General features: G+C 32.3%; 1 protein-coding gene across 1 annotated transcript; it reads left to right on the top strand.

Annotated features, from left to right (window-relative positions):
* Nucleotides 1–870: 870 nt before the first annotated feature.
* On the top strand, nucleotides 871–12637 carry LOC111046703 (tRNA-dihydrouridine(16/17) synthase [NAD(P)(+)]-like; the record flags this gene model as incomplete). Its single annotated transcript, XM_039445682.1, is given in 13 exon segments — nucleotides 871–909; nucleotides 912–1062; nucleotides 5316–5543; nucleotides 6330–6350; nucleotides 7132–7169; nucleotides 7172–7207; nucleotides 7210–7274; nucleotides 8507–8690; nucleotides 9171–9295; nucleotides 10196–10301; nucleotides 10591–10595; nucleotides 11487–11698; nucleotides 12573–12637. Coding segments are annotated over 13 exon segments (1211 nt in total), but the record flags the coding sequence as incomplete, so codon positions are not given.
* Between the last annotated feature and the right edge of the window lies 1 nt (nucleotide 12638).

Below are 12638 nucleotides of genomic sequence, written 5' to 3'. Positions count from 1 at the left end.
AAAACTGGCAACTCTGTTTTAGTTAACTATTTATGAACAACATCTTTTTCACAACTTGATAATAATAAATTCATTCCTCAGTTAACAAAAGTACAAACAAAAACATAGCTTCTGCGAAAAGTATACAATTATGTATTTTCAACTATATTCTAGAAATAATTTCTAAATTTACTGAGAAAAGACACTCCGAGAAATTTCTGTGTGGGAGATGCCATCAAAGTCCAGTATCTTCAATTAATTTTGATGTAAAAAGAAATAAGCTACAAAACTTAGGGTAAGGTTAAAATAATTAAAAAGAGAAAAACTATTTAAAATTGAATTTGAATGCAATTGGTGGATATTCAGCTTTAGTTCAACCAAAAACTGTTAAACTGCGTTTACACCAAAGTTATTAACAAAATGTTAACTTAATCCTTATAGATTCTATTGGATTGAACGGAACTTGATAAACACATTTATTTCATCTCATGTGTATGATAAGTTATGTTAATCTAATAGAATCTATAAGGATTAAGTTATTAACATTTTGTTAATAACTTGGGTGTAAACGCAGCTTTATAGTCCGAGAGATATTACTTTAACATGAACAGGGGAAACCAGTTTCTCCTTCCACAATTTGTAGGAGAGGAGTAGGCATGCTGCGCACAATTGGATATCGACACAAAAGTATGAAGAATGCTATTAGGTAGTGGGAGTGATTAGTGAAGGAAAGAGTATCGGGGCTCTCTGTCTTCGAGTGAGAGCCGTGTTATAAGTAATATCTCTCAGACTATAGTTTCCGCTTTTTATTTTAAATAACGTAGCCCTAAAACAAATGTATTCTCCACTCTTCACAATATATAATAATGTGTCGTATTTCTAATTTTGCAGTGAGTACACTCAACAAGGGGTTGAGTGTTCCAGTCACATGCAAAGGGTGTATTCGAGAGCATCGAAAACAGTGGCTTATGCTAAAATGCTTGAGGAGGCTGGATGTCAGATGCTGACAGTGCATGGTAGAACAAGAGAGCAGAAAGGTCCTCTCACTGGAATCGCCAGCTGGGAGCATATCAAGGCTGTCAGGTGAATGAGACATATCACAATTCAGTGTACCTAGATTACATTTTAGATAATACATTCTGACAATGTATCCTAGGTACATTATCACCATGTTTTTTTATTATCCTAAAATAATTACTAGCCGTCAGGCTCGCTTCGCTCGCCATATCCGTCTAGCCAGGGGCTCCGCCCCCTGGACCCCCGATGATCGTCCAGAATGAGATCAGCAGGCTCGCTTCGCTCGCCTGCATTTCGTTTGGGCATTTTTACATAATGTTAAGACAATCCAGTCGGGGGTCCAGACTAAAGGATATGGCGAGCGAAGCGAGCCTCACTGCTAGTAATATAACATTCCCAGGATTGAAGTAGCAGTGCCCAATTTTTATGCGATAAATTTTAAACTGGTTTAAACTTCTTCAACTTGGTGCAAACCAACAAAGTCAACTCAACTTAATGCCAACCTGAAAAATTATTAATTTAGTTGCCAGTTAACAACTGTTTCGAAGAGGTACTCCATCTAGATTATAGTTCTATAGTAACATATGATATATTATATGGAAATTTCAATTATAATTGAGAGATTGGGAGAAGAAGAATATACATGCTAAAAGACGAACTTAAACCCTTAAAAACAACCTTAGAGTTAAAATATTGCCAAAAGATTTCTTAGTGCGCCTCTAAAGGGCCAATTTAACATACCTACCAAATTTGAACGTTTTGGTCCGGTAGATTTTTAGTTATGCGAGTGAGTGAGTGAGTGAGTCAGTCAGTCAGTCAGTCAGTGAGTGAGTGCCATTTCGCTTTTATATATAGATTCTATTCTATTCCTTATCCTGATGAATAAAATAATTATGCTTACTAAAAAATATATATAAGAAGCAGTGCCAAAGAACTCTGAAATAGGATTCGAGGAAGAGCAGTGTACTAATAATGTTTATGTGTACTAGTAGTTCTGTGAACAGTAGAACTCACGCAGTTTTCTCATCCACAAGTATCTGATGTCACCTGTTTGAAATGTTAACAACTCAGTTCACGTTTGAATTGTATTCCATATGATATAATTCATCCAGTTCCATGATAATCTTTCCATCTGATGAAAATTATTTTTTTACAATCAAAAATATTACAATTTCTTCAGCATTATTTAGTTCATTTGATTATTTTTAATCACCTATAAAATTAGTTTTTTCAAATGTGAGAATATTGATACTGATGGGCACGCATAATAATACCATGACTGCAAAACAAAATATTGAAACCAAAGACCTTAAAGATGCATATCTCTTTAAGGTTTTTGTTTGAAACTATAGACCTTATAGAAATAGACACGGCTTCTCCAGAACATCTGTGTAATCCACTTGTCAGCTGATTGATTATGAATAATTCCATAGTATGATTAATCCTATCTTCAGAGTAGATGGTATATATAGTGGTATCAGAGAATGGAGGAATTCCTTTTCTTTTCATATTATCCTTAAAATGTAAAATTTCAAAAAGCCTTGTGTTTACATCTACGCTCAGTTGAAAATAGTTATTTGTGCAACTAGTGTGCAAAGTGACAGTTTGCTGCACCGAAAGAAACGTTTACGCACGAGCCGTAGGCGAGTGCGGAATGATGGTCTCTTGAGTGCAGCAAACGAACTTTGCGCACGTACGGTATTTCACATTAAATTTTTCCTACAGTTACCATTGAATATGAAAAGTGGGTAATAATTATGGGTAAAATTCCTGAAATCTATCAATGTTTTTCTGTGTTATTTTATTATTAATAAAAACCTTAATTTATTTAAAATTGAATAATAATAATTGAATTATAATGATTAGTAATTCAATTGAAAATTTATCTGACTGCTTGAAGGGGGTTTATCTTATGTAAGCATTGAAATGACTATAATCAAGGCACATAATGGCAAGGCAACGCTGTTCTCCACTGCCATTATAACGTGGGCCTCACTATGAGTGTTACTAACTTAATTTTGATTTTTCTGCACTGGTGCTCCTTATAACCTACTAACTATTTTGCGTTGTCATGCTGCAAATCTGGAGTACGCGAAGTACTCACTTTGCGCACTAGTGCGGAAAAGTGATTCTCTGCGGCCTGCAATCAGTGCAGAAATGGTCACTTTTCAAGGTATCTGTAGGAAAAGGAATATTCCTGCCAAATATCATCGAATTCTATCAACGCGTTTGGCCGTAATCGCGTTACATACAGACAGACAAAAGAAAATCCGAGTTAAAACATAGACCTCACTACGCTCGGTCAATTATTTATCAACCCAGATACAAAATGTGTAGTATAATTTATATTTGGATTGTAAATTTTTGTGATCATCATAAGAAGTGTTACATAACCTCATTTACTCTATTTTAATCAAAATTAGGGAGAGAAACATTTTTATATCCTGTTCATTCTCTCTTAATCATTAATTTGAAGCTGTGATTAAGGAATTAAATAAATAATAAAAATGTCTAAAAATAGTTCGAAAAGTGAATGAAGTATAGAACTTCTTGTAGAAGTTGTCAATTCAAGACTAGTTTAGAATTTCTTGATTCATCGAAACCTGGAATGTTTGAATCGATTTTTTCAACTCAACTCATGGTTTTGGTTTTGAGTTTTTCATGAAAGGAAAAGTTCGAATCAACTCATCTAATTTCATCAATATAGTACACATTACTCAATTCTTTCAAATTCTTGATTACTGATGATATTTTTTGCTCGAAATTTTTTTATGACATGAAAGCAGAATATTCTATTTCTTTCAGCAAAGTTAGATTTATTCGCACAAATCATAATGAGCTCGAGATTTGAGTATTCTGCTTCTTCAATTAGTCTTCAAACTTGTTCACTTCAAGTGTTGTATTTCTAAAAAAGGCTTTCCGCTATTTTCATGAATATACAAGCCTTGTTCAATCACAAGTGCCACTTGAACTTCGAAAGTCTATTAACAACTTGAACATTGATTTTATCTTACAACAGCGCAGTAACGTCTGCTATTCTTCCTAAATTATTCAACATGCACTCATTGTCTAATCTCTCACTTGTCACTTGTCGGCGTCAATTTGATTGCCTTAGAACCATTAGGCAATACACGTTTTGTGCAAATGAATATTGATAGAAAACAACAAAATACAGTTCTTTATTTTCTTTATTTATATAGGCTATATATATTTCTTTATTTTCATCATGAACAATAATTTATTGTACTGCAAAATTGCAATAAGGTTAAAATAAAGTTATAAGTTGAAAAATAAATAAATGAGTGAATTTTATAGTATAATTATTATTTAACGAAAATCCTAAATAAATGCTGTAAATCACCCGAAGACTTCTGCAACTGCAGACATTGACAACAGGGTTAACAGCTAGATGGAAATTCGATGAGAACTACTATCCAAAATTATTTGCCAGCCCGGGAATCGAACCCGGTAGGGAATCGAGCAATTGGAGGTACCGGGTTCGATTCCCGGGCTGGCAAATAATTTTTGGATAGTAGTTATCATCGAATTTCCATCTAGCTGTTAACCCTGTTGTCAATGTCTGCAGTTGCAGAAGTCTTCGGGGGATTTACAGCATTTATTTAGGATTTCGTTAAATAATAATTATATATTAATTAACATTTGAATAAATGCATTCTCTGTCTATTTAATTCCATCTGTAAAAGAATTTTATAGTGTTGTAGAGTGTTAAGATCCCAGTGGCAACATTCTACATTTTTATAGTATGATGTAAAAATGTTTTTGAAATATAATAGTAGTTTATGCAAATGTTTTATAATGAAACTCTTGATTCACTTTAGATACTTCTAACGTAAAACCCAAGCGAAGCGAATAGCAAAAACGTTCATTAGGCGCCAGATTTTTTTCTTTGTAATGCTTTTTTTTATTGTATTTTTGAGTTCCTTGTTAGTGATTGCTCGACAAGTCATTGACCAAGTCCGACGTGACATTATGAATATGTTTTGAAATTGCAATAAGGATATATTATGAGAGACGAATCATCGGTATTACTACAAGCCGATTACCTACTTTTCTTCCAATATATCTATCTCTTCTTCCTCTTTAAATTTAAATTGTTTTTATATTTAATTAATACTAAAAATATATTATAAATAACCTATTTTTATTTCATTCACCATATGTATCTTATACTTATATAGCCCAAAAACTTTTATTGTAAGACAGCTAATCTTGAGAACTGCTCCCACACACAGACGTAATAGTCTATGTGGGTTCTAATATTCATTTTATAATTGTAACTATTGAATTTTTTGTTGCAGAGAAAGTGTTGGGATCCCGGTGCTGGCGAACGGCAACATCCAGTGCCTGGCGGACGTGGAGCGGTGCCTGCGGGAGACGGGGTGCCGGGGGGTGATGTCGGCCGAGGGGAGCCTCTACAACCCTGCCGTCTTCGAGGGTCGCAACCCCCCCTGCTGGGAGATGGCTACCGAGTATCTCGACCTTGTCGACCAATACCCGTGTCCAAGGTCGTTTATTCGCGGCCATATGTTCAGATTTTCCACCACTGGTATGTATTCTTAATTGAACTGGTACACTGGTTCTACACTAATACTGGTACAAAGTCTAAACTTGAATAATAATACCTTAAACTTGAAGGTCTAAACTTGAATGATAATTTCTTAAAATTGAAAATAGGCCTATAACCATCCTCGGTTAATTAAGAATCTATATGAAAATTAAAGTTAATCAGTCCAGTAGTTCAGACGTGATGATGCGTCAACCTAATTTTCCTATCCCGTACGTGTATAAGCCAGTTCTTTACTTTATTATAGTGATAGATTATGATGAGGTTTGTCATTTGCAAGTAAATTCGACATGAAGTAAAATTCTCTTTTCAATTATCGACATGCACTTAACTTATCGTCTTATCTTTTCACTACTCAACGTCAATTCAAGTGATTAGTACCTACAGTCTAATTACTAAACAACATTCACTCATGTGATTTGTTGGTGAGATTATGTTGTTGAAACTCGAGTGTTTAATCGCATATTTATGTAAGAGTGTAAACACATAGATTTCTTTATCTTTTACGTTTCAATGTTAATTTTTTTGTCTTTGCTCATTAGGCAAAATTATTCCCTGATCCCGTGTATACTGTATGGTATGATATCATGGATATCAGATTTTTATTCACAGCTCGAAACTCATCTGAATAAAGATTACTTATTTAAACCACTTGCGTGTTTCAGAATTGTTAAATAATATCAATCGCTATATTATTCACTTTTTTGTCCTATATTTCATAATTCGTAGAGAACTGATTGGAAATAAGTATTAAATTGTATTTTAAAATGTCAGTACATTTTATGTTGTGATGTCACATCTTCGAATCTCCAAAACGCCCATTTTTCTTCCAAATTTATAGGTGACAAAGTCCAAGATAAGGTTAGAATTTCACGTGTACAATAAAATTTTATAAAATTTTGGTCCAAAATAAACATTTAAACTATAAATTTTGATTTTAGATAGCTTAAATTGAAAATTAAAAGAAATATTCCACTCAATTACCACTTTTAACGAATAATATTGGTTATTTAAAAAATTGGAACTATTCAAGAAACACAAACTCATATACAGTTTTTCTCATATACAGTGTGAGAAATAAACCTAAGTGAAATATTATAATAGTTAAGATGATGTCATCTTTATTTTTTGGACTTCAAATATTCACGGAGGTTTTGATGACCTGACAGATTGTATGATTTTATTGTAACTGACAAATGCGAACATTTAATGCATTTAATGCATTTTACATGCATGAATAAATATTATTATTATCATGCCTTGTCTTGTCTTGACTAACTGATGTGCGCCTAGCCTTACGTTAAAAACTATATACTCTTAAATAGCATTTTTGCGAAAAAATTATTAGAAATCGTCATGATTTGGATAAATTTCACCAACGGTTCAATTCCAATTTTCAATTTTATTGTAGACAATGAGTTGAAATAGTTGTAATAAGTGCATAGAGATAAGAAATTGCTATTTTTTGTGATATTTTCATCCTTCACCTATTATACTTATACACCTGCTTCAAATTTATTCCGCAAATAATCAATTACATCATTTGACAGCCTATCCTTGGAAGAGAATAGTGACGTAAGAGAACTTCTTGGAAAGCTGCCTGTATGGATGAATTTAGAAACGTTGTAGAATGTTTAAAAGTCGCTATCTCCGAATTCATGAAGGCGAACTGCCGTGGAATGTACATATACAGGTAAACATATTTAACATTTTTGTAAGTTTACTGGAAGCTTTTGTAGTATTGCGTGAAGAAGCAGTTGGTTTCAAATCTATAAAAATACATATTCTTAATAACGATGTTATTGAATGCAGTAGCTAGCCTATTATTAGCTATGAAGTTACAGTAAAATGGTAATGGCAATACTTATTCTAGACTAGGATAGAACGTGTGATAGTTTTATATTGTCTGGTATGTGGAAATAATTTTCAAACATTACAACAATTATGAATTTGTATGGCATAAGCTTCAAATAGGGTGACAACACCTGAATAAAAATACTATTTTATTTTAGTGGTCAGTAGGCTAATCCACATACAAGTTTCTTCGGAAGGTTTTTTGAATCACTCTTCTTATTTTGTCTATTCGTATTTCTAGTTTCTAAAGCTGCATTTACACCAAAGTTATTAACAAAATGTTAATAACTTAATTCTTATAATTCTATTAGATTGAACATAAATATCATACACATGATGAACATAAATATGTGTTGTCAAGTTTCGTTCAATCTATAGAATCTATAAGGATTAAGTTACTACATTTTGTTTAAGTGTTTCTGTTTTGTTTCAATGTGGAAATAGTGAAGAATTGAAAAGTCGCACATACCTTTATTTGGACAATTTATTTTATGAAATTGATGAAAGAAGTTTTGGACTGTAGTCTGTTTCTTTGTCCGTCAGTTGATTGTAATGATAAATAAATAAATAAATAAATAAATAAATAAATAACTTTGGTGTAAACCCAGCTTTAGATTCTATTAGATTGAAGATAACTTATAATACACATGATAAATATAATATGTGTTGTCAAGTTCCATTCATTCTATAAATCTATAAGGATTAAGTATTAACATTTTGTTAATAATTTGATGTAAACCAAGCTTAAGCTTCTTTTATATTATCTTGCTATGTTTCAATAAATTTAATTGAATCGAAGAAATTGAATTGAAGTAATATGATTACTAATTAGTAATATTGATTTTCATAGAGTTTCGAAATTCTATTGATAAAATTTATTGTTTTAAAGATTATTCAGAGATATTTCTGAAACCTTTTCTTCATTTTCTTCAAATCGAGTATTCGACTGAAGAAGGATTGGTGACCTTAGTACTATCTCAATTTGAACGAGATTGGTCAGCTGTTGGTTTAAACCTGGAATGAAACACATTATAAAAAATGTGACCATATCTTCATGTTAACCTAGATTAGCATTATGCCGCATCCACACTCTCACCAGTGTGCGCAAATGACGACAAGCGCAAGAGTGTAGATGGCTGCTTTGCCAGTGCTCGCCTTCATTTGCGTTCGCTTGCCTTCTCTCCGAATTTGTCAAGGCGAGAGCGAGTGAAAGCCAGCCAAGCAAGGCGAGTGGCCTGCCGAGCACCCACAAATGGTCACATTGCAGTGTGGATTGCTAGACCAACGTTGCCAAGCTTACCAGCTGGCAAGCGACTTGGTGGAGTGTGGACGTAGATGATATGCATCAGACTTGGATAACTTGTGATAATTTATATGTTTTGTGTTTGAAATGCTTTTGCATGAATCACAAGCATTCTAAATGATGATGATGTGTGAGCACACATGAAAGCATGCTCCTGTAAAAATATTAATTTTTATTAAAATAAAGTGGATTTTGACAAATTTCAAGTCTCTTCAATTATGGAAAAGTTCCACAACATCAAATTCATGCCACAAATTTAATTCTAAATTTTCATGGAATGAGCTTCAGGGTGACAAACGTTATAATCAATGTGCAGTGAATTATCCGTTATGAATAGCTTTCATATAGTACAGTATTTAAAAATGACAAACTGATATTTATATAGGAATCAACATAATTTTAGATTATCTGAATTCAATTAATATGTTTCAGATTATAATCTCGATCTTCCACCCTGGTTATGTAAATCTTATGTAAGGATACCACCTGAAGAACACATCAAGAAACTTGTAGAGAAAGTTAATCGTAACGCTGATGTTATGTTTGATCATAAAGAGGTGAGTTATTCTATACCAAAATTCTGTAGCATTCCTAGCGGTTTTGCTCTGAATAATTGGAGTTTAGTGTTTGAAATCAATCTAGAATGAAAAAATCATTTGAAATCTGTCAAAATATTCTAAAAATCCTTATCAATACTACACAGTAGTTAATACATAATTTGTTACACTCTTAATGAAGCAAGATTTTCCTACGAATATTCCTGACGAGCTATTCACTTCTGAAAACTTGGTGTAAAGAATTCTGCCGCCATGGTGTCAATGAACTTTATTCGGAACTCACTCACCACACCCTTAGTGATAATCACATTTTCCGTTATAATGTTTTCGATGGCTATTCACAACCTCATGACTGATCATCAGTCAGATCTCAAAGCGTATCTCTTCGATTCGGCACTCAAACCACAATTAGCTGTAGATGTTCGTCAAAGTCTTCAGAAAAATGTGTTGAAAAATCTGGCGACTATGTAGAAAAATAGTTAACAGTACTAGCTTTCAGGTGGAATACTCATCTATTGAGATAAAAAGTGCCTTACAAATTGTCGATATAAAAATATTGCAATTGACAATGTGGGAGCTTTTTTTAATGTCCCTATTATATGTGTAATACAGTTAGTTTAATATTATGATGTATGACAGTATATAAGTGTCAGAAGGCTTCACCATTACAGCTGGAGATGTGTGTTGGTCTCAACATAAATTAGCAGTCCTGGAATTGGAATACTAAAAAGATTGGAGTTGACAATACATTCAGTTTTCTTTATTATTATTTAATTGAAAGCACTGAATGTATTGTTAGTTGTCAATACAAAATTCTACTATCAATATGTTTTCAACGAATTCTACGACTTCTATTTCACATCTTTATTTTATTAATTCCTTCATGTTCTTATTTTCCAGAATCAGGATGTGTTAATAGGAAAGCGACCAAGTGATAGTACAGAGAATGGATTATCTAAGAAGAAATTGAAGAAACTGCAAAGACGTGAGAGAAGTAGTACAAAATGTTCGACGTGAGATTGTTATGTGCCAAAAAGATTGCAAAATCCCATGGTAAAATTTTTTATGTAATAAACATATTCATTCATTAAAACCCAAACTATAGATAGAAAGAATAGACCTTCCCATTTCACAATGTAGAGTAAATGAAATTTATCAGATGGAATAATTTTGTAACAGTAATACTGTAATTTTTTTTAAATCTTCCAACTACTGCAGTATTTTTTTTTTTTCACTGCTGTTGATTTTGTGGAAGCTATTCCTCAGATTTCATGAAATGATCATATTTTTATTAGGCGGAGTTAGGACTATTATGCATACGGGCATCCTGTATGGGAAAATGTTTTATACCACTCTACGTTATAAGTGTTAATCAAATTATTCTTGAATACTTCAATTTTGTTGATTTAATCATTACCGTCGATGGATTCCGAATGCAATCGCAGATAAACTCTAATTTATAATCTTGAACATCGTATTGTTTTTGTTTCAATAGTGTAAATAGTTAATACTATGTACGGTTCTTTTATACAGAGCTAATTGATAAAAACAATATAAAAATCTTGTACTGTAGTACCCTTTATTTTTATATCCAAAATAGTTAACTATTTTAAAGTTTTAAAAATTAAAGGTACTACAAGATTTTCATATTGTTTTTATTAAGAGTTAATTATTGCTATGAAACACAATCACAATCTCTTCTTTATTTCACAATGAATTGGGTACATAATTCAATTATACATAAGTAATATTTTTATTCTTATCTCTATTTTTGAATACTCAGCTCCGCCTAATTATGCTGAAACAGATTTAAAATAAATTAATACAATTTACATACCAATTGATTTTTAATGCATTTTAAAAGAAGTCTACATGATAATATTGGTTTATAAATGTGTGAACATATTTGGCAAGTGAATATTATGTCAGGTACTCAACCCAAAACCAAAGTGTATTAACTTGAAGAGAAGTGACCGTTACAAAATATTTTTATTTAATAACACATTATGGTGTAGCTCTGTTATTCATTGTGATTTTTTTATTATGAGCTCTTGTATGATCCATAATTATTGGCTTAAGTTGGTTGGTATTTGGTAATTTTTATTCACAATGTACATCAACACAACCTATACGCTAATGTAATGTAATGGAATAAGTGATAATTTTTATTTTCAATAACTTTTTCTTATAGGGTCAGAAGTGCAGTTTCTCCTATGCAAACCATGCTGCCCGAATTAAGTGTTACGTAGACCACGAAGATTGTGCTGGACATGGAATTCTGACGAAAACTAGGAGAGAAAAAGCTAGAAAATATCAGATGGATGTAACTGATGATGACAGAATTACGACTACACATTTCATTGAAAAACCCACAGTACAAACGCAACAGATGGACGAATCTTGGTGAGATTACTAAATTATTTTTTTCTCTGGCTCTGATAGAAAGGCTAATAAGACTGGGACGATTCCATGATAGAGAAGAACACACAGGAAATTAGCATAGTCGATATGATTCAAAGCTTCATAAGGTCCATTCCTAAGTGACGACTCTACAATTCTAGCCGCTCGACGACTGTATCAACGGCTATAGTCTATTACTGTATATTATTGTATAGTCTATACCCTATATGCCGATATAGAATCTATGGCAACTCATAGCGGCGGCTGTAATCGCAGAGTCGTCGTTTAGGAATTGGACCTTTACTACTATAAGAGCATTGATACTAATTTTATCAATGTAAACTCAAATGCATGGGCATTTTTGCTTAATTCATGCTGGAAATAGAAAACAGCCTTATTCTTACATTTTATTGGCAAATAGTTTTTCAAGGTTTCTTAAAGTTCTTGAAATATATTTTATATACTTTAATGGAAATTTATCTGTACAGGATGCAGATCTTCTGTTCTGAAAGGATCTACTTTCTCGAAGAAATGCATTTAATTTTGAATCTCTTCTATTTTATCGAAATACAGTCTGTCAATAGCGTATTCATTTTTTGTAAAGTGTTCATAAACTTAAATCCACATAAGATGTTCTTTCTTTAAAAACCTACCGGTCCGCTGAATACCTACGGGTATTAGGACTCAATTGTGAATAAATTTTTATTGGATAATTTTCAAAGAATTCATTGAGCTTCCAATTTCTCTATTGCGTTCAAAATATAGTTCTTCAATTTCATATCATTTTTGTCTTCATAAACTGTATTAAAACTATACAAATAGCAAGTATTATTCATTATCATTACTTCAAAATGTATTATTCTGCTTTATTTTACAGATCTTAGCCCAATAAAACCATGGTACCAGACAGTCTACATATTGAATAAATCTCTACAAAATACAG

This window comes from Nilaparvata lugens, unplaced genomic scaffold, assembly GCF_014356525.2.
Source record: "Nilaparvata lugens isolate BPH unplaced genomic scaffold, ASM1435652v1 scaffold7594, whole genome shotgun sequence".
In the NCBI taxonomy this organism is placed as follows: Eukaryota; Metazoa; Arthropoda; class Insecta; order Hemiptera; family Delphacidae; genus Nilaparvata; species Nilaparvata lugens.
This window is presented reverse-complemented; position numbering and strand designations above follow the sequence as displayed.